We start from the raw sequence: 25,022 nt of genomic DNA, 5'->3' as shown, positions 1-25,022 counted from the left end.
CAATGCTGGAGTGGTAATAAAATGTCAGTTGTCACTCTATAATTGGCATTTAAATGGCTAGCATTCCAAAACTAAGTATCTCATTTCCTCTGAAGCTATTATCTGTGTTTGGAAAAGCTTTCATCAGGTGGACAGCCCAGCTAATGTAAAGATATGCACTTTGTCATTAATTTCATGTAAATTACTTAGTGGAGAGTAAAAAAGACAGTTTTTGTTCTGCTATGCTTCTCTATTTACACATCACTTTAGCCAAGGAAGGTATCTGTCTACGTATATCATTACCATATCAGGAAAAAGGAGCAAAAGCTGAAATCAGGTATTTGGGGAGTGTTAAGAATCCAAATTCCAGGGCAGCCCAGGTGGCTTAGCAGTTTAGCACCACCTTCCGCCCAGGGCCTGATCCTGAAGACCTGGGATCGGGTCCCACATCGGGCTCCCTCCATGGAGCCTGCTTCTCCCTCTGCCTGTGTCTCTGCCTCTCTCTCTCTCTGTTTCTCTCATGAATAAATAAATAAAATCTAAAAAAAAAAAAGATTCCAAATTCCCACCTTGTTTACAATAAATCCTATTTAGAGCTTTTGAGAATCATATTGTTTTTTTCAAAATTGAGAAAAGTTTTTACAAATCCCCATAAATAAATAGTATTGTGAATATGATATCATTCTTTATTCCACTTATTCACACAACTACTTGTCTTTTATTTAGACCACACTGACTTCTACATTGGTAGCTTGTTTAAAGCAAAAGTGTACTTAGCACTGCCTGGTTTGTCCTCTTCTGGTGAAGCTGCACTGAGGGGAAAATTTTGTGTGAGGGCATATTACTGAAACCCTCATTTTACACTTGGTGCAGAAGCCAACTCCAAGTCTGAGGAGTATTATTACACCTAACTGGTCAACTTACATATAGTACTAGAAAGGAGAATTATGGAGTAGAAGAATTCATCTCCAAGGGGTCAATTATAAAAGTGTATTAATCTTTTGTACTTTATGCATTTCTTAATTCTTCTATAATAGTTTTGCATTTGATAACTTCAACCTTAACCAAGCAAGTACTACTTATTTGTGCTGAGGCTACAAAAAAATTATAAGAATAGAAGATAAAGGAGAAAAAAACTGAACAGAATTGTTAATTATAGTTACAAATGTAAAATGACATAAATATGGCATTGGACCTGTGGAAGTGTCATGCCACCTGACAAACAAAAATAACTGTATCAAATGAAGTAAAACATGAAAATCCCTGAGAAATGCAGGGATTTTAATTTTTATATCTTAATTTTTCTAGCAAATTATTTGTGTACTGTTAATATAAGTAGGATGGGGAACTTTTGCATTAAAATGGTGCCCACATCAGACATTATATACACAATAACCACCACATACATTTTGGAAATAATTTTTAGCTGAAACTAGTAATTCTGTGCAGTTGTTAATATGTGCTAAAACATGTGACTAGACATTTATAGGCAATGCAAACTGAAAGCAATTCCTGAGAACTTCAAACTGAAAATAAATAATAACAATAAAAATGGCTTGTCGTTTTTAAAACTCAAACAATTTGCTATGAAATTTCTTTTTTTTTCCGGGATAGACAGACATAGCCTGTTTCATAAAGCAACAGTAAATACACACAATATATTCAAAATATATTCAGAAGGTTAGTGTTGCACCTATGCATAGAATAGCATCCTCTCCTATGGCCTGACAGGAGGAAAGCCGAAAAGTTCAGCTGCCCAAAGATACACCTATTATTTGTGTGCTGAGGACTCTGAATACTCTTTAGGAAGGAGACAGAGGAAGGAAACACAGAAATTCATTATCAGAGATTACATATTATCAATCTAGCATAGTTTATTAGCTTAACTAACCTAGCAGCCTGGAAGGTTCAAAGGGAATGAGCACCAAATCAATATATTTTATTGTGAAGAAGGCTCGGTAGGAAAGGCTGAGTACGTGGGACTCTGCCGGGGAAAGTCAAGCTAGATGAAACAACTTAATGAGGGCACACTGGCAAACTGGATGATACTAAAGGCAGTCAGCAGGTTGAAAGAAAACTGATGCCATGTATATGTAGCCTCCATTCTATCAATATCTTAGTTCCAATACAATGTCTGTTACAAAAACATAGTTAGCCACTAAAATATATAAAGGAAGATGCCCTTACATTTCCACATTATTCAACATATTAATAACAATATAATATAATAATAATATAATACTAATAACACATTATACTAATATTAATAAGTATTTATTATGTTTTTACCTGTCATATTCAGACTCAATTTTGGGTGATCTTTTGAATCTTTCTACTGGTGAATGTCTTCGATATCTCCCTGATTGGCCATGAGATCTCCCTGATAGGAGATGAGATCTCTCTGATGAGACATGAGATCTCTCTAATGGAACATGAGATCTCCCTGATAGGACATGCGATCTTTCTGATGGGACATGCAATCTCTCTGATGAGACATGAGATCTCCCTGATAGGATAGGAGATCTCTTTGAGTAGTCATTAAATCTCTCTGAGTTGTTATGACATCTGTCTGAGTGACCATAAAACCTCTCAGTGTAACCATGAGATCTCTCTAATTGGCTAAGAGACCTCTCAGTGTAACCACAAGATCTCTCTAGTTGGCTATGAGATCTCTCTGTGTGGCCACGAGATCTCTCAGTGTGGCCACGAGATCTCTCAGTGTAACCATGAGATCTCTCTAATCGGCTAGGAGATCTCTCAGTGTAACCATGAGATCTCTCTAACCAGCTAGGAGATCTCTCAAAGCAGCCATGAGATCTCTCTAATCGGCTAAGAGATCTCTCAGTGTAACCATGAGATCTCTCTAATGGGCTATGAGGTCTCTCTCTGTGGCCATGAGATCTCTCTAATTGGCCATGAGATCTTTCTCTGTAGCCACGAGATCTCTCTAATCGTCTATGAGATCTCTCAGCGAGGCCACGAGATCTCTCTAATAGGCTGGGAGATCTTTCTGTGCAGCCACGAGATCTGTTTAACAGGCTATGAGATGTCTCTGAGTGGCCATGAGATCTCTTTAATTGGCTATGGGATCTTTCTTTGTAGCCATGGGATCTTTCTGTTTGGGCATGAGATTTCTCTGACCGGCCATGAGCTCTCTCTAATTGACCATGAGATCTTTTTGTTGGGTCACAAGATCTTTTTGTTGGGGCACGAAATCTCTCTGGATGGCCACGAGACCTTTCTGGTTGGCCACGAGATCTCTCAGATTGGCCATGAAATTCCTCAGGTTGATTACGAGGTCTCTCCAGTTGACCACAATATCTCTCAGACCGGCTACTAGAACTCTCAGACTGGCTTTGAGATCTCTCAGACCGGTTTCGAGATCTCTTAGACTGGTCATGAGATCTCTCAGACTGGCCATGAGAACTCTCTGACTGGCTATGAGATCTCTCTAACTGGCCATGAGATCTCTCAGATTGGCCATGAGATCTCTCCAACTGGCCACGAGAACTCTCCGACTGGCCACAAGAACTCTCCGACTGGCCACAAGAACTCTCCAACTGGCCACAAGAACTCTCCAACTGGCTACTAGAACTCTCAGACTGGCCATGAGAACTCTCTGAATGGTGTCGACTTTCTGATGATTGGCCTTGAGATTCTTCTGATTGATGCTGGTTCCCCTCTGACTGGCTTCCACTCGTTTCTGTTTGGGACTTAGAATTGTCACTTAACTTCTCCTGCAAAGAACCACAATTTGGCAAAACAAATGTAATGATATTTTGTCAAAGCCATTTCTATGCACAATTTTTTTTTTTAGAATTTTATTGCCCCTACTTTTATAGACTAAACAGTTTTCAGAACTAATTTGTAGAGAATGCTCTGATATTTCAGGTCATTGGCACAAAGTATATCATGCATATAAAACTTTAATAAAATCTTTTAAATATAGAAAATTTGTTGCTTTGCAAATTTGAATATATTCCAAGGTGTTTTACCTAAAAGACAATAGATTCTGTGACTTTATAGTTGAGGAGAGAAAGAATATTTAATATTTTGCAGTACAAATCCTAGAACCAAAGGAAAGTATTCAAAACCATACAATTCTTCACCTGTTTCAGATCATTAAAAAAAACTATCTCTTCATTATGCATTAATACTTAATTCTAGAAAGAAAGACAAATATGTGAGGGGAATGATAGCAATAAAGAAAGCAAAAAGTTGGCTTAATACTGTTCAATAAATAAATTGACCTGGCAACAATTCAGCCTTTCTACCTTTTCAATGTTTAAAACAAAAGGGCAGTAGAGTGAATTAGCCAAATGGAAATGATGAAAACTTTGACAAATCTCTATGATGTTACATAAATACAAGAGGATAAATCCATATGGACCATGCTGTGAAATCAAGCTTTCCACTAGTAAATATTGCCTGGCAAATAAAACAACCCTGAGACCTGCCATTGTGACTTTCTAATATAACGCTAGCAGAAGCTGGAAGCAACTGTTAAAGGGCACAGATGCACTGGTATAAAGAATATTATTCACATAAAACTTTAGTAAAATGGGGGCACGTGGGTGGCACAGTCAGTTAAGTATCTGATTCTTGGTTCAGCTCAGGTGGTGTTCTCATGGTTGTGAGTCAGGCTCCATGCTCAGTGCAGAGTCTGCTTGAGATTCTCCTTCTCCCTCTGTCCTTCCCGTTTGTGCAATCTCTCTCTCTCTCTCTCAAAATAAATAAATCTTTTTTTTTTTAATAAATCTTTTTTAAAAGTAGTACTCACTTTAAAAAAAACACTTTAGTCAAATGGAAAATATGACAAATTTGTTGCTTTGCTAAAGCACAAAGCCATAGTCACTCTCCAGCCTTTCTACCATAAAATATAAATGAGAAGGTTGGGTGGAATGCACATGTACCTCTTTTCTAAGTGATTAGTGTTGGGAGCATAATGAGTCAGCAGAAAGGATTGAGACCCATCTCCTAAAGACCCATATGCATCCAAGTACCCTTCCCAAGGAGCTTGTAGTATTTTTACAAATGTTTATATAAGAAATAGTTTCATCAACTTGGATATGACATATTTCTACCTTTAAAAGAATGAAATGCTTATTAAGTTTTCTTATAAACCATAAAAACTATCAAAAAGATTGTGCTAAATATATACAATTAATATTAAGACTAAATCTTGTACAGTATAAAACTAGCTTATTAGAATTTCAAAACAGGATTGAAAACTATAATTGTTACTCAATTTATCAGCAAAGTAATTATGCTTAAATTTTGACATATTTCTTTGCCACAGAGTATTTTTTTTCTGGTGTTTTCTGCTATAATGACAGTCTCAAAAGTCTTAAAAGTATGAGAGACAAAAAGGTGCTTTAAATTTGAAAATCTAAGAATTGTTCCATCACTCTATTGTACACTTGAAACTAATATAACACTACATGTTAGCTGTACTGGAATTAAAGTCTTAAAAAAAAGAAGTAAATAGTGTTTTACAATAATTCTCAGCTCATTTATGCATCTCAGACTGTGGAAGATGTAAGCTCATGTCTTTCTTTCCAAACTTTATGAAAAACCTCCTCACCCTACAGATTGTCACCTGTTAGGGGTACCGGGGTTGCTCAGCCGATTAAGCATCCAACTTGATTTCAGCTCAGGTCATGATCTCAGGGTCATGAGATAGTGCCTCACATCAGGCTCTGCATCAGGCTCCACAACACACATGGAGCCTGCATGAGATTCTCTCTCTCTCTCTCTCTCTCTCTCTCTCTCCCTCCCTCTCAAAAATTTAAGTAAGTAAGTAAGTAAATAAATAAATAAATAAATAAATAAATAAATAAATGTTACCTGTTAAACTTTCTCAAGTCTTCCCAGGCAGAATGAATCACTGCATCCTCACAATATATAATGTATACCTTATTAGAGCATGTATTGCAACTTGCCTAGCACTAAATTTTTTTCTTATCTTTCTCTCCTATCACCACAGATAATATTTGAAGCAGGACTGGCTAGTACCTCGCATAGTACTTGTGCAAAGTAGACAATATTTACTCAATCAACTTAAATTAATCCTCTATTTGAAAATGCAACATGTTCCCCTCCAAAAAAACAAGATTTATTTATATAATTTGGCAAAAATGGCTTAAGTTCCCAGAACCACCATTTTTTTTTTTTTTTTTACTAAATGACCACATAATACCTTCAGAAGAATCAGTTTATAGGCCCAGCTAAAACAGTAGCATCAGTGTTAGCTTTTGAATCTGAATAAGAGTACCTCTCAAATTCCTGTCCAGTGGTTGGCTTATTTATACAAATTTAGAGGTGATGGGTTTCTATAGGGTAGTATGTCCCATCCATTGGACTCAGGGTATATTTCGTATCGTATATCATCTGACTTGTTTTTTACAATTCATTCACAAAGGTACTAAAAGTGTTTTATACTATACCTTAAGATCAAAGACTCTATATGAGGGCAGAAATGAGAATGATCATACAAAACAAGCCAGAAAACTAAGAATTTATTTTGGCATTTTAAAAACTCAAAATTTCTAGCAATGATCAAAAATAGCCAAAATTAAATGTTTATTAAAACAGTTACAGAGGAGGAAAAAAATCAATGAAAAATATTGGGTTTGTATTGTGTTCAAGGCACCACAAGAAACAATCTCTGCTCTCAATGGAATTTAAAATAATCCTTAATATTAAGAATTATATTAAATTTAAAACCTTTTATATTGGTTAATTCTCAGTGTTTATTTACCTGCTCATTTACAGGCTGCTTGTTTAAAGTGCTTTGTCCACACTTGAATCCAGAAGATTCTCGGTATGGGTTTTTATCAGGATTTTCTTCCTCAGTGTTCTTTCTGAATCTTGAGAATCCTTTGAAAAATAATTATTTTCTGTATTTTCAGTCAGTAAATTCAACATATCTTTCAGAAGTGTTATCTGTGATCTCACTGTTTTAAAGCTATGCACTGGGTTTTGCAAAACTTGACATTTCATTAGTCTTACGTCATCCGAGAGTCTCACTGAATTCTGGGAAAGTCTTTGCCATACCGTTTCTATTTGCACACCTTAATATAGTAGTCTTCTCTGTATACAATACCTCAGATTTGTTTTCATATGCCAACAAAGTTGGGGCATATCATCCATCTACTAGAAAAAGAAGAGATGGAGAAAAACTGCTTTGCATTAATCATGTGAATATTTGCCTCCGTTGTCTGCTTTGCTTTGGGTGTAAAGATAGTTTAAGGAACAAAGAAGATGGATCTCCAAAAGGCTCACAAAGATCAATTTTATGTTCAGTTAAAAACATGAGAGTGAGATGGGGCATCTGGGTGGCTCAATTGGTTAAGCATCTGACTGTTGGTTTTGGCTCAGGACATGATCTCAGGGTCGTTGACTTAAGCCTTACACTGGGCTCTGTGCTCAGCACAGCATCTGCTTGTTCCTCTCCCTCTGCTCCTCCCTGTGTGCACTCTCCCCTCCTCTCTCTCTCTTAAATTTTTTTTTTTAATTTTTATTTATTTATGATAGGCACACAGTGAGAGAGAGAGAGAGAGAGGCAGAGACACAGGCAGAGGGAGAAGCAGGTTCCATGCACCGGGAGCCTGATGTGGGATTCGATCCCGGGTCTCCAGGATCGCGCCCTGGGCCAAAGGCAGGCGCTAAACCGCTGCGCCACCCAGGGATCCCCTCTCTCTCTTAAATTTAAAAAAAAAAAACATGAGAATGGGCAACCTCACCATTCTCAGCGGCTTTGTTCCTCTAATAACCACAATCCCTCCTTTTCTCAGAACCTGCTAAACCACTGAAGGATTCAAACAAGGACTATCATGAAACTGGGTGGGCAACTGGCAGGGGCTTGGAGTAGAACACAACCTGTCAAGATGATTCCAGATCTCCTTGCTGAAAAGACTTCTCTACAAAAGCAGTCAGCAGCACATTTTTATTAATATATACAGACTGGGGCACCTGGGTGGCTCAGTGGTTGAGCATCTGCCTTTGGCTCCAGTCATGGTCCCAGAGTACTGGGTTTGAGTCCTGCACCGGGCTCTCTGCATGGAGCCTGCTTCTCCCTCTGCCTATGTCTCTACCTCTCTCCCTGTGTCTCTCATGAATAAATAAATAAAATCTTTAAAATAAAAAATAAAATAAAATATGCAGACTGCACTGATCAATGGGATTAGAAATACAAAAAGGCTTTCTTCATGTTCTATACTTTGCCACAGGGCATTTGTCTTTTCAAAATGTGGGTGCCATGGTGCCCAGATTATTAACCATGCTCTTATCCCTCCTGTATTGCCTCCTAAAGGTGGAACTGGACCAACCAAGCAGGTCTGTGAATAGGTATAGAACATTTATCATTCTCCTCCTTCTCGCCCTTATGGAAGAAACACATATAAATTTTAAAAATTGTTTTCATTGGTCATGGCATAAATTCTTACCAACCGTATAATGTCTACATTTCCAAGAAAAATAAAACTAGCAACATAATGCAACGTCAGAATACATTCCAAGTTTGCAAATTTGCTTACCTAGTTATTTACAAATATTTCAGATTCTTTTTTTTTTTCAAATATTTCAGATTCTTTACAATGTTTCATTTTTAGTATACTTTACCTCTCTGATGGTACTGCCTATGACCATTTGATCGGCGTCTTGAAATCACGCTCTTTTTTTTACGGTTCTGTGTCCCATTCTTTTTTGGTTCAGTTTTTGGGCTTTCTATATTTTTGAGGATTATAATGTCATCTGTATTAGAAAAACACATAAAAAAAACCCTAAGACAATAGAAAAAGCTGAATTACAACATGTCTCAAGTGAATAATCTATATTCTATCTCACCATATTTCAGAACATTGTAAACATTGGTAGCCCTGAAAGTGCTAACAGTATAATAAGAATGAACTTGTGAGACTATAACAAAAATCAAACAATTCAGACATTTTAGGGTTAGTTTCCCGGAACAATAAAGAGAAAGATTCCTGTTAAACAGATTTATAGTAACTTCATTCATGCAAAAATAAAATACTTTCAGAGTCAAGTAGCCTAAAGGGGAAATCATTTAAATAAACGATTTCACTAAATGTTGTAGTTTCAGAGAAACATAGAGCAAGCGTCCCTCCGGATGAAATATAAATGCTAGACAATTAGTTGCATTTATTCTTGTGAATTGTAAGAAAGGAAGCAATAGTGATGGACATTCAGAGTACGCAAGGAACCAAGATGAGTGTAGTACAGGAAGCAATCAGACTTCACTCTGTAGTCAGGCATGTTCTAGGTACTCACGCAGCATGATCTGAAGGATGAGAGATGCCTACAAACTGCTTTAAAATATCTCTCCTAACATCCAAGATGGGAAGATCTTTTTTAAAGATTTTACTGCTCTGTTTCACATAAAGAGAGCACAAGCAGGGTGAGCAGGAAAAGAAGCAGAGTCCCCACAGAGCAGGGAGCCCAATGTGGGACTTGATCCCAAGACCCCGGGACCATGACCCGAGCCAAAGGCAGACACTTAACCAACTGAGCCACTTAGGCGTCCTGGGACAGGAGGATTTAAAGACTGGATGTTCTATCAGTGGATAAAAGCTTACTTAAGTCAAAGGACCTTAGAAATAACCACAAGCTAGGCATTTGGAAGGAACTGGAGATACTAGAAGAGAGAGGGGGAGATGGGAAGGGTACAAAAGAGGAGGCAGTTGTACACCAAAGATCATCCAATTCCTTCATTATTTTGCTTAGTACTAGCCCTGCCTCGGGTCTTCAAAAATCTGATTCTGATTTTCTTTGAAATGGCTGGCATCTTTAAAGGTAAAAGTCAGGGTAAAGTTCAACAATCAGTTGAGTGCCATTTCTTGACCAGCCCATTTTAAGCCTTTGTTCTGTCTGCCCATCGGCTCCCAATGGTTATAGCATCCTGCAAAGACATAGCCTTTTAGTTCCTTGTATTCCTCCCACATCCTCTTAACTTCTCGTTTTTTCCCTCTGTTCTCTCCCCTGTATTCGACGTTTAAAATCTGTATAAATCTCTGCATGGAGTTTTGCCTCATTACACTATAAGAGCGTTCACTAATCAGAACATCTTGCAAGGCACCACTTTGCATAATTAATTTGAAATAGAATGAACAGGAAAATGCTATTTTAATAAGAACATCACATTCAGATGGAGGATCACTAGCCCAGGTGGTGCTGAGACAACAGAGATTTTTTAATCTTTGTTAAAAGATTAAAAGCCAGCCAGCTTGCAGGGACCCAGAGAGATGGCTGACTTCCTAAATAGGAGAACAAAACCTCAGAGAGGAGAAAGTGAAGAGCAAGCTCCTCCTTGAGTCAGTGGTTATGTTTACAATGACGTGAGGGAGTGCTCTGGGATCAGTCTGTCTTGTGGCACTCACGGGCAATTTTCAATGACTTGATTTTTCCTGACCTCTGAGTCATCAAAAATAAGGCAAGCTCTGTCTTGGAATCACATAAGGATTAAATATGATAGAAAATGTCTTGAGGAGACACCTGGACGGCTCATTCAGTTAGGTGTCTGCCTTCGGCTCAGGTCAGGATCCCAGCGTCCTGGGATCGAGTCCCTTGTCAGGCTCCCTGGTCAGTGGGAAGTCTGCTTCTCCCTCACCGCCCCTTGTGATCTTTCTCTCTCACACTCTCTCAAGTAAATAAATAAAGTCTTTAAAACAAAAAAGAAAAGAAAGAAAAGAAAAGAAAAGAAAAGAAAAGAAAAGAAAAGAAAAGAAAAGAAAGAAAAGAAAAGAAAAGAAAAGAAAAGAAAAGAAAAGAAAAGAAAAGAAAAGAAAAGAAAAGAAAAGAAAAGGAGCCCAAGACATTTTCTTGGCTTGAAAATGAAAGAAAAGAAAAAAAGAAAATGTCTTGGGCTCATGCAGGACTACAGCTACAGTTGAGAAGCAGGCTCCCCACAGAGCAGGGAGCCCAATATGGAACTTGATCCCAAGACCCCGGGGCCATGACCCCAGCCAAAGGCAGACACTTCCACATAAAATCTCTTGGCACAGTACCTGGCATACATGCGACACTCAATAAATGAGACAATAAATGAACAAACGTTTATCAAGTATCTCATGTATGTCAGGTGGTGCACCCCCACCCTTAAAGGTCAGCAGAGTTCATCCCCAAGTGGGGATGAAACAGACTTACATGACTTACTTGAGGGCAAAAGATTAATATGTTAAGAAGCCGGGACAGATTCTAAGTCCAAGATTCTTGCCACTACATTGCACTTCTTCCTTCAAAAGCTCAGCTATCTGGGCAACTGGGTGGCTCAGTCGGTTAAACATCTGCCTTCGGCTCAGGTCATGATCCCAGGATCTTGGGATGAAGTTCCGAGTCAGGTTCCCTGCTCAGCTGAGAGTCTGCTTCTTCCTCTCCCTTTGCCCCTCCCCGCTGCTTGTGCTCTCTCTCACTCTTGTGCTCTCTCTCAAATAAATGGATAAAATCTTAAAAAACAAAACAAAACAAAACAAAAAAAAAACCTCAGCTATCCCAGGGCACCTGGGTGGCTTAGTCAGTTAAAGGTCCTGGGATTGAGCCCCCAGTGGAGTCAGGCTCCCTGCTCAGCGGGGAGTCTGCTTCTCCCTCCTTCTACTCCCGCTCTCTGCTTGTGCACACACACTCTCTCTCTTTCAAATAAGTAAATAAAATCTTAAAAAGAAAGAAAAGCGCAGCTATCCCAAGGACGAGGAGAACAGCACCCAGGCTAGTGACCTTCCATTTGAATGTGATATTATTAAAATAGCATTTTACTCTCAATTGTTTCTTTTTTTTTTAAGATTTTATTTATTTATTCATGAGAGACAGAGACGGAGGCAGAGATATAGGCAGAGAGAGAAGCAGGCTCCATGCAGGAAGCCCAACGTGGGAGTTGGTCCTGGGACTCCAGGATCACACCTGAGCCAAAGGCAGATGCTCAACCGCGGAGCCACCCAGGCGTCCCTCCATTCTGTTTCAAATTAATTACACAAAGTCAAGTTTAGCACTCAAATAGTGTAAGGCAACCTCTAATACAGTATTTGAGCACTCATTTTGCCCTGTCCCCTTGATTTCTTCAGCCTCAGATTGGTATACAACCATTATCAGTCTTGTTCTGAACCATATAGTGCTATGGAATAGCTATGGTGTGGCTTCACTCATTTGCTCAAAAGAACTTAAGTCATTTGATCTTTCAAACAACCACCCTGCAACTCACATAATCCTTTTTAATTCATGAATGAAATATATAACATGGCTCCAGAAATCCTGAAATTCCTCCCGCCCCCCATAAGCAAATCCTTCTCAGTAGCTTAAACATAACATTATAAGGACTTTGGTCTTAGGGTCACTCTGACAGTGCCACATGAATCCTGTGGATTTTTTTAATCCTTTACTTTTAAATATATTAGGATAGGGACACCTGGGTGGCTCAGGGGTTAAGGCATCTGCCTTTGGCTCAGGGCATGATGCTGGGGTCCCAGGATCGAGTCCTGCATCGGGGTCCCTGCAAGTGGCCTGTTTCACCTTCTGACTGTGTCTCTGCCTTTCTCTGTGTGTCTCTCATGAATAAATACAATCTTTAAAAATAATAATAATAATAATAAATAAATAAATATATTAGTACATGGAAGCATTTTCCCATGTCAGTCTGACTCAAAGCAAATATCATATAGCTCCCTAGTACTATGAATGAACAAACATCAGAGGAAAAAGTAGTGAATAGCAGTAAATGTTGTACATTTCAGGCAGGATTCTTTTTTCTTTTTTAGTAAAAATGTCATTTCCAAACAGGCTTTACAGAGATTGACTGTCATTGTTCACATTCAACAAATGGGTAGAGGTTTCATATCTGCTATTGGCCATCAGCATTGAGATATTTTGACTTAGAGTAATTATTCTAGAATATTCTAGAAGAGAGAAGGTAGAAATATACTCTGATATCTATCCAAATCTACAAAAGAGAATCTCTGGGTGAAAAATACATTATTTTCCCACTTATTTAGCCTTACTGTAAGGCTTTTGTTATGGTACTGACATTTACATTTTCATAAAAATAGTCACTGCTTTCACCCAATTTAACCTCATAAGTGATGGTACTGGCTTTTCTTTAAAATATCAGCAGCCCTGGGGCACCTGGGTGGCTCAGTCTGTTCAGCATCTGACTCTTGGTTTCAGTTCAGGTCATGACCACATGGGTCCTGAGATCAAGCCTCACGTCCCTTGGGCTCCACTTTCAGCGAGAAGTCTCCTTAAAGATTCTCTCCTTTTGGGACGCCTGGGTGGCTCAGCGGTTTAGCGCCTGCCTTTGGCCCAGGGCGTGATCCTGGAGTTCAGGGATTGAGTCCCACATCGGGCTCCCTGCAAGGGGCCTGCTTCTCCCTCTGCCTATGTCTCTGCCTCTCTCTCTCTCTCTCTGTCTCTCATGAATAAATAAATAAAACCTTAAAAACATAAATAAATAAATAAACCTATTACCTCCCTCAAGCCCCACCTTCTAATACCAACCCTTAAAAAAAAAGATTCCCTCCTTCTGCCCCTCTCTGCACTGGCACTTTTTATTTCTCTCTCTCTCAAGTAAATAAATAAATCTTTAAAATATCAGCGGCCCGGGGATCTCTGGGTAGCTCGATGGTTTGGCGCCTGCCATCAGCCCAGGGTGTGGTCCTGGAGTCCCAGAATCAAGTCCTGCATCAGGCTCCCTGCATGGAGCCTGCTTCTCCCTCTGCCTGTGTCTCTGCCTCTCTTTCTCTCTGTGTCTCTCATGAATAAATAAGTAAAATCTTAAAAAAAATTTTTTTAAAAAGATTTTATTTATTTGAGAGAGAGAGATTGAGAGAGAGAGCATGAGAGGGGGGAAGGGTAGAGGGTAAGGGAGAAGTAGAGTCCCCACAGAGCAGGGAGCCAGATATGGGGCTCCATCCCAGGACCCTGGGATCATGACCTGAGCCAAAGGCAGGTGCTTAACCCACTGAGCCCCCCAGGTGCTCCCTGGAGAGATTTATTTTAAAATATAGGGTCCCTATGCAAGATTATGACTCAGTAGGACTGGAATGGGACTCAAGTATTTGTGTTTCTTAAAAGTCCTCCAGGGAACTCTGATGTTTAGCCCAAATTGCTTGCAACTGCTGTAAGCAAACAAAGAAACTTCAAAGAGTATATGAGTGAGATTATGAAATTGATGGTTTGGGGAGATAGCAATTTATGATTGGCAGTAAATTGCAGAATAAAGTGAGATTACCAAAAGGAAAACCAATTATTTTGGGGTAGGCAGATGGATGGCAATAGTCCAAGCGTGAAGAGAAAAAAGTTTATACTAAAGTGGTGTGGGGAGGTGGGAGGGACATAAAAGAGAAACAAGAAGTCGCCTCCCCATTCACCTCAGATGCAATGGGAGGAGCCTCCACAGACCTACCCTCTTCTACTCATCTCCTTGCAAGCACAAAGCTCTTCCCCCAGAGCTCACACTATTCTCACTGAACCATCAGTTACCAAAGATAACTCAAGTCACCAAGGAAATGAGGCTGTATTGGGAAGGAAGAGCAACCCATAGAGATGTTCTTAGAACTATAGTAAGGGAGAGGTCTTCCTAGAATTCTCAGTTTGACTCTGAAATACATTACTGCATAACATATTATTATAAATAGTTGTTGCAATCCAAATAGCACCAAATAAACTTTTGTGCACTACCCTAGAATCGTACACACTTGGGATGCCTGGGTGGCTCAGCAGTTAAGTGTCTGCCTTCAGCTCAGCACATGATCCTGGAGTCTCAGGATCGAGTCCCACATCGGGTTCCCTGCGTGGAGCCTGCTTCTCCCTCTGCCTGTGTCTCTGCCTCTCTCTCTGTGTCTCTCATGAATTAAATAAAATCTTAAAAAAAAAAAAGAATCGTAAACACCCTTTATAATATCACTTCTAGGGCAGCCCAGGTGGCTCAGTGGTTTAAGCGCTGCCTTCAGCCCAGGGCCTGATCCTGGAGACCTGGGATCGAGTCCCACGTCAGGCTCCCTGCATGGAGCCTGCTTCTCCCTCTACCTGTGTATCTGCCTCTCTTTCACTGTGTGTGTCTCTCATGAATAAATAAATAAAATCTTTATATATATCTCACTTCTACAGGGAAATTCTGCATCCAACAGCTGGCATACAAATGAGGTACTGGAACACAACACTTTGCCAGCTGGGAATTGCTTGTATATGATTAAGCACCAATTGAATAACACAGATGAAATACTCCAAGACTGCAGAGAAAAGACAGACTACTGTGTACTGGAACAGCTGCAACATCTTTGTGGTGGAGCTGGATAAGATGGATAAGATGTAAATGAGGGGAAAGATCCCTACCCTCAAAGAAAGAGAAACAACATAAGAAAAGGCTTGAAGCCAGGAATTAATATAGGATGTGCAGGGAGAAGATTAGCTTGGCTAGAATGGAATATTAGTTCTGGAAAGTTATTCGGGAAAGTTTAGACAGATAAGGTAGATAATGAAAAGCCATGAGTGTCAGGACACCTGGGTGGCTCAGTTGATTAAGCATCAGATTTCAGCTCAGGTCATGATCTCAGGGTGGGGGGATAGAGCCCCACATCCAGCCAGGAATCTGGCCCAGAGTCAGACTCTGTGCTCCATGGGGAGTCTGCCGAAAATTCTCTCTCCCTCTCTCTCTCCCCCTACTCATGCACACTCGCGATAATTTTTTTTTTTTTTGAAAAAAGGAAAAGCCTTGAGCGTCAGTATCTCAATATAGAGTGAGGGATGATAGGAGCTAAGGCACAAGTAGTGAGGGTTATGGATGACAGTGAGGGAAGAACCATATACAATCTCTAGGAGTGCCATCTCAATCTACCAAATAATAAGCACTTACTGAGAGCATTCTATGTGCTTGGCAATATGCTAGGTATTATCTGAAATCAGGAAATTGATCAATACTTTTTATTTTTAATTTATTTTTCTAAGATTTTTCTTATTTATTCATGAGAGACAGAGAGAGGCACAGACAGGGAGAGGGAGAAGCAGCCTCCCCCTAGGGAACCTGATACAGGACTTGATCCCAGGACCCTGGGATCATGACCTGAGCCAAAGGCAGAGGCTCAACCACTGACCCACCCAAGTGCTCAATACTTTTTAAATAATAGAGAGAGGAACCCCTGGCTGGCTCAGTCAGAGGAGCCCCACGATGGGTATAGAGATTACGTAAATAAATGAAAACTTTTAAAAAATAAAAAATAAATAGAATATTAATATTATCACTGCACAGCTATTTGAAAGGAAACTGCCATCTTTTCTGTGATCTAATAATTTTAATTTCATTTGACTATCTTTAGAAATTAAGTCCATATTTTAAAGAGAACTTGTTTTAGCAAGCACTATAAAGCTGCCTAGACTATAAAAGGAGGATAGTCAAAGAAAAGTTGAATGCTGGGAATATTTGATATAACATTACATCCTTAAAAGCAAATGCATGGAGCACCTGGGTGGCTCAGTGATTGAGCATCTGCCTTTGGTTCAGGTCATGATCCCTGGGGTCCTAGGATAGAGTCCCACATCTGGCTCCCTGCAGGGAGTCTGCTTCTCCCTCTGCTTCTGTCTCTGCCTCTTTCTCTCTATGTCTCTCATGAATAAATAAATAAAATCTTAAAAAAAAAAAAAAAGCAAATGCATTTGGTATACTCCAAGTCCAGTTGTGCATGGCTCCCAGTCAAGTAGAAAAGCTTTATATAAAACAGATCTTTTATTTCACCTCTTGCCAAATGCTGACTATTCCATTTCTCTCCGAACTTAGAACACCAATATGGTGACACCTCAGGACAAGCTCATATGGCATAGTACCTGTCTAAGACTATTGCAAGATGCAAACATCAGTATTTAAGATACCAATTGTGATGAAAGTCAAATGAATAGGAAATTTTAATCTTGAAGGTGCTTCAGATTCAAAAAGGAGAAAATAAATATATTTTAGTTTTATAATCTTAAACATCCGTTCTGGGGGCCTGGGTGGCTCAGATGGTTAAGCCTCTGCCTTTGGCTCAGGTCATGATCTCAGGGTCCTGGGATCAAGCCCTACATCAAAGCCACCTTCTCCCCCCAGCTCTGTCTCCCTCTCTCTCACTATCTCAAATAAATAAATAAAATCTTAAAAAAAAAATAGATCACCCAGGGAGTCTGGCTGGCTCAGTTGGAAGAATGCGCCACTCTTGATCTCTGGGTTGAGTTTGAGCCCCATGTTCGGTGTAGGGATGACTTAAATAAATAAAAACACTTACAAAAATAGATTGTCCAGCTTGAAATGCCATATAACTAAATTTTTTAAAAAGATTTATTTATTTATTTATTCAGAGAGAGCTAGAGAGAGGCAGAGGGAGAAGCAGGCTCCATGCAGGAAGCCTGACGTGGGACTCGATCCCAGATCTCCAGGATCACACCCCGGGCTTCAGGCAGCGCTAAACCGCTGCGCCACTGGGGCTGCCCCTATAACTAAATTTTGATATAAATTATATAACCAAGTTTCTTGTAAAAAGCATAATTATATTTGATGTATATTTTAGAAGGTGTTGAAATCACTATTTTAGCATTTATAAACATTTAAAACATATCCCAATTTTTGTAAACAGTTCTGTCATTTTAAAAATATGTAATATTCCAGAAACCTCAAAAAATGTGAGTTTCCTCTCAATTTCTAAGAGAGTTTGACTATAGTCACTTCCAGAACACTTAAAACAACATATAATTGCACATATTTACTTAGCTGCCTCCCCAAACTGGATGAGAGGCTTGAGAAGAAGCCATTGTTTATTTATCAGTGTACCAAGTGCCTAGCACAGTACTTAATATAGAGTGGATAGTTTATAAAAATTTATGATTTATGATTGATTACATCTGCAAGCAGAAAGGGGTTTCTTTTCTTTCAAACTATAGTAATTTCACCTTAGTCTCCTTTAGACAGAAGCGGTGGACAGGGAAGTACAGTTCCCATTAAGTTCCTACTGTTGCCAGCTCCAATTTTGGTTTTATTTTTGCCTTTTATTTCTTTTTTAATACTTTATTTTTAGGTAATCTCTACACCCAATGTGGGGCTCAAACTTACAACCCCAAGATCAAGAGTCACATGCTCCACCAACTGAGTCAGCCAGGCACTCCATATTTTTGCCTTTTATTTCTAAAAAAACACTGTAATACTTCCTGAAAATGTTCACTAGAAACAAGAACAAAAACAAATCTGTAGAGCCTTTCCCTATTTTAGTACATCTTATTACAATAGAAGTAATATCCTTGCATTCAATATAAATGATAAAAATAACAGAAAATGATATATAATATATAAATGACATAAACAAACATAAAATTGCTTTTCTAATGTATACATGCAGTTATCCAAAGACAAGTATGCATTGTTAAAAGTAGTATTTTCAAAAAAAATAGTATTTTCACTTTAATAAAGAGGAAATTTACTGGAAAAGTATGGATTTCTCATCAACTCACAGAAGCAATATGCATTACGCTCTTTATAATGTTTTTTCTTGGCTTCAAACTGGAAGGGCCTTTCATGACTAACCAGTTTTGCCTGTTCCCCTTGAAAAACTCCAAAGCTATACTCTCACCTGTCTGAAATGGTATAAATATGAATCAGGGGCACCAAGGTTTAAAAGCATGAAACAGTGAAATCAACACAAGAAAAGCACTGGAGGGGCAGCCTGGGTAGCTCAGCGGTTTAGCGCCGCCTTCAGCCCAGGGCATGATCCTAGAGACCTGGGATCGAGTCCCACGTAGGGCTCCCTGCATGGAGCCTGCTTCTCCCTCTGCCTGTGTCTCTGCCTCTCTCTCTCTCTCATGAATAAATAAATAAAATCTTAAAAAAAAAAAAAAGAAAAGCACAGGAAACATGAGGTTTTACCTCAGTGCTATAGATTCTCCTTGGCTCTAGGATTCCGCCCTCCCCATCGCCCCATTCAGGCTCCCGGTGACAGAACAGAGCCTAGAGTAGTGCAAATGAGGCACTCACTTCAGGCATCAAAGTTTAGAACACTCCAAAAACTTCAGTATTTAACACAATCTTTTTAAAAATTAAAACCAATGCAAGAACAATTCCAATGAATAAAATATCAACAACAAAAACCAGATCAGACCCTGTGTGAGTACAGCCTTGCCTCACTTGCTTCATCCTATTCCTTTGTTTATAAAAACACGTGACCAGCCAGAGGGTTTAGTTTGTCCCTTTGATTTTTAAAAATATTTCATTAAAAATATTATCTCAAGGAGCACCTGAGTGGCTAAGTGGGTTGAATGTCTGCCTTTGGCTCAGATCATGATCCCAGAGTCCTAGGATCAAGCCCCGCAGGGGGCTCTCTGCTCCAAGGGGAGTCTGCTTCTCCTGCTCCTCACCCTACTTGTGCACTCTCCCACTCTCTCAAATAAATAAATAAAATCTTAAATATATATATATATATATATATATATATATATATATATAATCTTAGGTCAGGGGGTGCCTGGGTGGCTCAGTCAGATGTTTCTGACTCTTGATTTCAGCTTAAGTTGTGATCTCAGGGGTATAAGATTGAGACCTGAGTCTGGCTCTGCTCTCAGCACCAAGAACCTGCTTGGGATTCTCTCCCTTCTCCTCTGCCCCCCCACTCATTAAATAAATAAATAAATAAATAAATAAATAAATAAATAACCTTTAAAAATATGTTGTCTCAAGGCACCTGAGTGGCTCAGCTGGTTAAATGACCAACTCAAGCTGGTTAAGTGATCTCAACTCAAGTCTTGATCTTGGGGTCATGAGTTCAAACCCCACATCAGACTCCACACCCAATGTGGGTGTGAATAAAAAATTATCTCAATCATCAAAAAAATTTTTAAAGATTTACTTATTTATTTGAGAGAGAGAGAACAGGGAGAGGGGCAGAGGGAGAAAATCTTTAAGCAAACTCCCCTAACATGGGGTTTGATCTCACAACGCATGAGACCATGACCTGAGCCAAAACCAAGCAACAGATGCTTAACTCACTGAGCCACCCAGGTGCCCCACAATCATCGAATTTTTATTGCCTCCTTAAAATTTCCACCCTTAGCAAGTGCCTCACTTGCCTCACCTTAGTCCCAGCTCTGCCCAGTGACCAAATATTATATTTTTAAAGTTATTTTAATACCACAAAATATTTCAGAAGTCATGTTGGAGCCTGGGGTGGAGGGCAAGCAGCAGTCTGGAATCCATGGGGCTTCTGTTTGAGTAAAGCCTATTGATGGCCATTGTGAAATAGATTGTAAAAAACACATTAAAGAAAAAAAAAGGCAAGAAAATGTCTTAGGTACTATTCCAGGCCATTCCCCCTCAGAGACAACAGGGAAGGGTAGGCAACTACCTCAACCTTATGAAAAGCATCTAGGAAAAATCCACAGCTAAAATGATGATTCATAGGGTGCCTGGGTGGCTCAGGTGTTAAGCATCTGCCTTTGGCTCAGATCGTGATCCTGGGGTCCTGGGATTGAGTTCTACGTCAGGCTCCCTGCATGGAGCCTGCTTCTCCCTATGCCTATGTTTCTGCCTGTCTCTGTCTCTCATGAATAAATAAATAAAATCCTTTAAAAAATAAAATAAAATGATGATTCATGGTGAGACTGAAAGCCTTTTCCCTAAGATCAGAAACAAGGATGTCTACTCTTTTTTTTTTTTTTTAAGATTTTATTTATTTATTTATGAGAGACAGAGAGAGAGAGAGAGGCAGAGACACAGGCAGGGGGAGAAGCAGGCCCCATGCAGGGAGCCCGACACGGGACTCTATCCCTGGTCTCCAGGATCACGCCCTGGGCTGAAGGGGGCGCTAAACCACCGGGCCACCCGGGCTGCTCACCCATCTCATTTTTATGGCACGCTTGACCTCCCCTGTTTCCCTCCCTGTTTCCCCCTCCCCCCCCGCCCCCGCGCTCCCTGCCGCCCCCCCCCCCAGTGCCAACCGGCCCTGCCACCATTTCTAAGTTCGACCTTCCCTGTTCAGCTCCCTAACCCTCGCCTCAGAATGAAATCTCTTCACACTACTCTTCCCATCTGAAGTTCAGCCCTCCTGCTTCTTCCCTTCTCATTTCTTTTTTATTTATTTATTTTTTATTTTAATTTTTTCCCCTTCTCATTTCTAAGGCTGCCCTTGCCTTTCAGCTCTTTCTTCCACAGTTAAAGTTTTCTCCACCCCCTCCCGCCCTCCACTGCCCCTGCCCCACCTCCTGCCATTTTTAAAGTCAGCCTCCCGCTCTGCTCCCTCCCCCTCCACCCTCTCTTTTCCCTTCACCCAGCCACTTCCAAAATGGGTGATAGTCCCAAAGAGGTCTGAGGGTAAGAGATTAGAGGGTGCTAATGGAGAGGAAAGGTGGTCTAGAGTGTATAAGCACCAATCCTCATGCTTATATGGGGGATGCTGGCAAATTTAATTTAAATTAAAAATAATAAAAATAAATTTTTAAAAAAGTTACGTTGTAGGAAAGGAAATTTAAATATGTATTTTTGTCGAGTTTTAGGAAAAATGCATTATTAAGTACCTGCTATAACAATAAATCTTATCATGCCTCAAAAAACCAAAACCAAACCAAAACCAAAACCAAGCAAGCAAGCAAGCAAATAAACCACCCCTTTGCCTAGTCCTGCTGACCACTATCACTCTTTGAAAACTAGCCCTTGGAAACTAGTCATTTGCTCTCAGATTCAAAGAGTGATTTTCAGAGCATGTGGCCGTGAATGTAGTGGGCAGGTAGTTTGCTATCAATCTGTAAGAGAATAAAATATATCGAGATTGCTGGCTTTTAATTTTCCTCAGAAAAAATAATAATAATTTTCCTCAGCCTGAACCTTTGCAGCAATCCTTACGCCTCACACAATTTCTGTCGGCTTTCGCCAGTTTCCCACCTAAGAGGACTCATGGGAAAATGGGAACAGAAAGGAAGGGAAGGGCAGGAGCTAAGCTGTCCTGGGCTTTATCTGCATTGGGACAGAAGTGGTACACAGAGCACAAGCCTCCTCACCCAGGAGTGTGTGCCTCACCGGGCCACTTCCAGTTTGCCCTAAACCCAGGTCTACTGTTCAAAACCAGTGAGCCCAGACTAGTGGGGGTTGGAGTCGGGGGTTTACATACCTAGAGACATATCTAGAAAGGTCATCTTTCCCCCATTGTTAGATTCTTTCAGCACCTTTCCAGAAGGTGTTGAGCTAGAAACCGAAGCCATCTCCTCCTCAGCGTAACTGCGCCGCGCTAGCTAAGCTCACGGAGCTCTCTCCTGCTCACTACTCCCTAGGGGGTCCGGCTAAACTCGTTACCCAATCACAGTCTCTCCCTTCACAGTTGCAAAGGCTCAAGGGGCGGAGTTTAGCAGTTACTGCTCCACAGGCGTCCTATCAGGAACTTGGTTCATAAAAAAAAAAAAAAGACCCACCCATTTCTTTCCCGCCCTTTCTAAAAACCGTCTCTTCTCTCGTGTTTCCACTACGTAGTCAGCCGCAACTTTTTTCTTCTGTGAGGGTCTTGATCCTCTCCTTTCATAACTAAAAAAAAAAAGAAAAAGAAAAAAAAAAAAGGCCTCTTCGTTGTTGGCATTTTTGGTGAATAGAACCTTATGCTCTTGACATGACAGACTGGTTCGCTGCTTCCCTTAAATTTGAAATTTACCACAAATCTATCAGTTAGGGGCCACCCACAGGCTTGCAGCACCACATACTTTTTGAGGTCTTCCCTAAAGATGTGTCTATAACATTTCCTAAGAAAAAAATATAATCATTCCTCTGATCACCTTCATACGGCTTGGTATACACTGTTTTTAATTGTTAGAAGAACCCTGGATGTCGGGATGCCTCGGTGGCTCAGCGGTTAAGTGCCTGCCTTCGGCTGGGGTCCCAGGATCCAGTCCCACATCCGGCTCCCTAGTGGAGCCTGCTTCTCCCTCTGCCTATGTCTCTGCCTTTCTCTGTGTCTCTCATGAATAAATAAATAAAAATCTTAAAAAAAAAAAAAAAAAGGACCCTGGATGTCATTGGTTCTTCAGAGAAAATAAAAATCAAATTAATTTCGAGAGCTGAAAACTTGTTTAAGTTGGTTTATTTTATTTTATTTATTTATTCATGAGAGACATACAGAGAGAGAGGCAGAGACACAGGCAGAGGGAGAAGCAGGCTCCATGCAGGGAGCCTAATGTGGGACTTGATCCCACATCTCTGGGATCACGCCCTGGAATGAAGGCAGTGCTAAACCACTGAGCAACCGGCTCCCCTTATTTGTTGTATTTAAGTCATTACTTAGCACAAGGAACCTAATGATTAATAAATATTTTTCTCAAGGCATATACAGTTGTGATGACAATAAATATATGCAAAATATTAATTTAGATGCTATAATTCAGTCTGTCAGTAAAGACTGAGCTCCTTACTGTGTTAGTCTCTGAGAATACTGTTATCTATAAAATATATATGAGACTTATAGAAGAAAATCACCTAAGGTGTCAAGAAAAATTCATCTAAGACTTGAAATATTAGGGAATATTCTTAGGGATGGGAATGGTATTTCCTGACAGGGGAAGCAGACCTACCAGCACTCTGAAAAGTTCAAGTCATTTCATGGGTTGGGGTACTGAAAGATGAATCTGAAGAGATCAGCAGATAAAAGATTATGGAGGTACTTCTATGAAACACTTTGAAGCAGTTTTTATTTTTTACTTTTTTTTGAAAAAAATTTTATATATTTTTTTTAAATTTTAATTTTTATTTATAATAGTCACACAGAGAGAGAGAGAGGCAGAGACATAGGCAGAGGGAGAAGCAGGCTCCATGCACCGGGAGCCTGACGTGGGATTTGATCCCAGGTCTCCAGGATCACGCCCTAGGCCAAAGGCAGGCGCTAAACCGTTGTGCCACCCAGGGATCCCTGAAAAAAATTTTTTAAGACTTTATTTATTTATTTAAGAGAAAGATAGCACAAGCAGGGGAAGGGGCAGAGCAGAATCAGACTCCTCACTGATCAGGGAGACTGATGGAGACTGATATGGGGCTAGATCCCTGGACTCTGGGATCTTGACCTGAGCCTAAGGCAGATGCCTAACCAATTGAGCCACCCAGGTGCCCCTGGAGCAGTTTTAATTTTTTATTTTAATTTCAATTTTTTCAGACATTTTTTAGGGGTGCCTGTGTAGCTCAGCTGGTTAAGTGTCTGCCTTCAGCTCAGTTCATGATCCTAGGGTCCTAGGATGGGTCCCTCATCAAGCTACTTGCTCAGCATGGTGTCTGCTTCTCCCTCTACCCACTCCCAACCCCCCACTAGTGCACTTGCTCACTCTCTTTCTATCATAAATAAATAAATAAATAAATAAATAAATAAATAAATAAATAAAATATTTTAAAACAAAAGAATAAAAAACTTTTTAAAAATATTTTATTTATTTATTTGAGAGAGAGAGAGAGAGAGAGAGTATGAGCAATGGGGAAAGGGAGAAGTAGGCTTCCAGCTAAGCGGGAGCCCAAAAAAGGGGCTCAATCCCAGGACCCTGGGATCATGACCTGAGCCAAAGGCAGATGTAACTGAGCCACCCAGGTGCCCCTGGAGCCGTTTTTAATATCGGATTTATTGAATTATAGAGTAAGAAGGGAAGAGGACCAAAGAGGACCCAAGTATATTACAAAGGAAATTGAGTAGAAAATACCAGAGAGAGATGGAAAGAACCAGGAAAGAAGCATCCAGGAAATAAAGGGAAAATTCTAAGAGGAACCTAGTAGTCCACCGTGTCAAGTAATGCTGAAAAATCAAGTTAGCTAAGACATGGAGAATTCCTTAAATTTAGTAATTAAGAATTGGTTGGCTGTTTTTCTAACTTTCAGCAGACTTTTAACAGGCCATAACTTGAGGATTGATAATTACTTAACTTTTATTTAATGAACATATATAACATTTACTATCTACCAGGTACTATTCTAAGAGCTTTACAAATATCCATTCATTTAATCCTCACAATAACCCCATAAAGTAGGAACTAGTATTTCATTTATACATGTAAGGAAATGAAGGCACAGAGACATTTAAAAA

The 25,022-nt window shown here is 39.9% G+C and overlaps 1 protein-coding gene across 1 annotated transcript in view; it reads right to left on the bottom strand.

Annotated features, from left to right (window-relative positions):
• The window catches only part of LUZP4 (leucine zipper protein 4), a 38,140-nt gene extending 15,905 nt beyond the window's left edge, over positions 1 to 22,235 (bottom strand). Inside the window, exons 1-4 of the mRNA XM_072744324.1 lie at positions 22,092 to 22,235; positions 8,602 to 8,733; positions 6,740 to 6,858; positions 2,269 to 3,716 (exon numbers count right to left, since the gene is read on the bottom strand). Of these exons, the coding sequence (XP_072600425.1) occupies positions 2,269 to 3,716; positions 6,740 to 6,858; positions 8,602 to 8,733; positions 22,092 to 22,182 (1,790 nt within the window). The 5' untranslated portion in view covers positions 22,183 to 22,235. The remainder of the gene's footprint in view (positions 1 to 2,268; positions 3,717 to 6,739; positions 6,859 to 8,601; positions 8,734 to 22,091) is intronic.
• Between the last annotated feature and the right edge of the window lie 2,787 nt (positions 22,236 to 25,022).

The sequence above is a fragment of the Vulpes vulpes genome, chromosome X (genome assembly GCF_048418805.1).
Source record: "Vulpes vulpes isolate BD-2025 chromosome X, VulVul3, whole genome shotgun sequence".
NCBI lineage: Eukaryota > Metazoa > Chordata > Mammalia > Carnivora > Canidae > Vulpes > Vulpes vulpes.
Note: the sequence above shows the minus strand (reverse complement) of the source record. Positions and strands in the feature narration are given on the sequence as shown.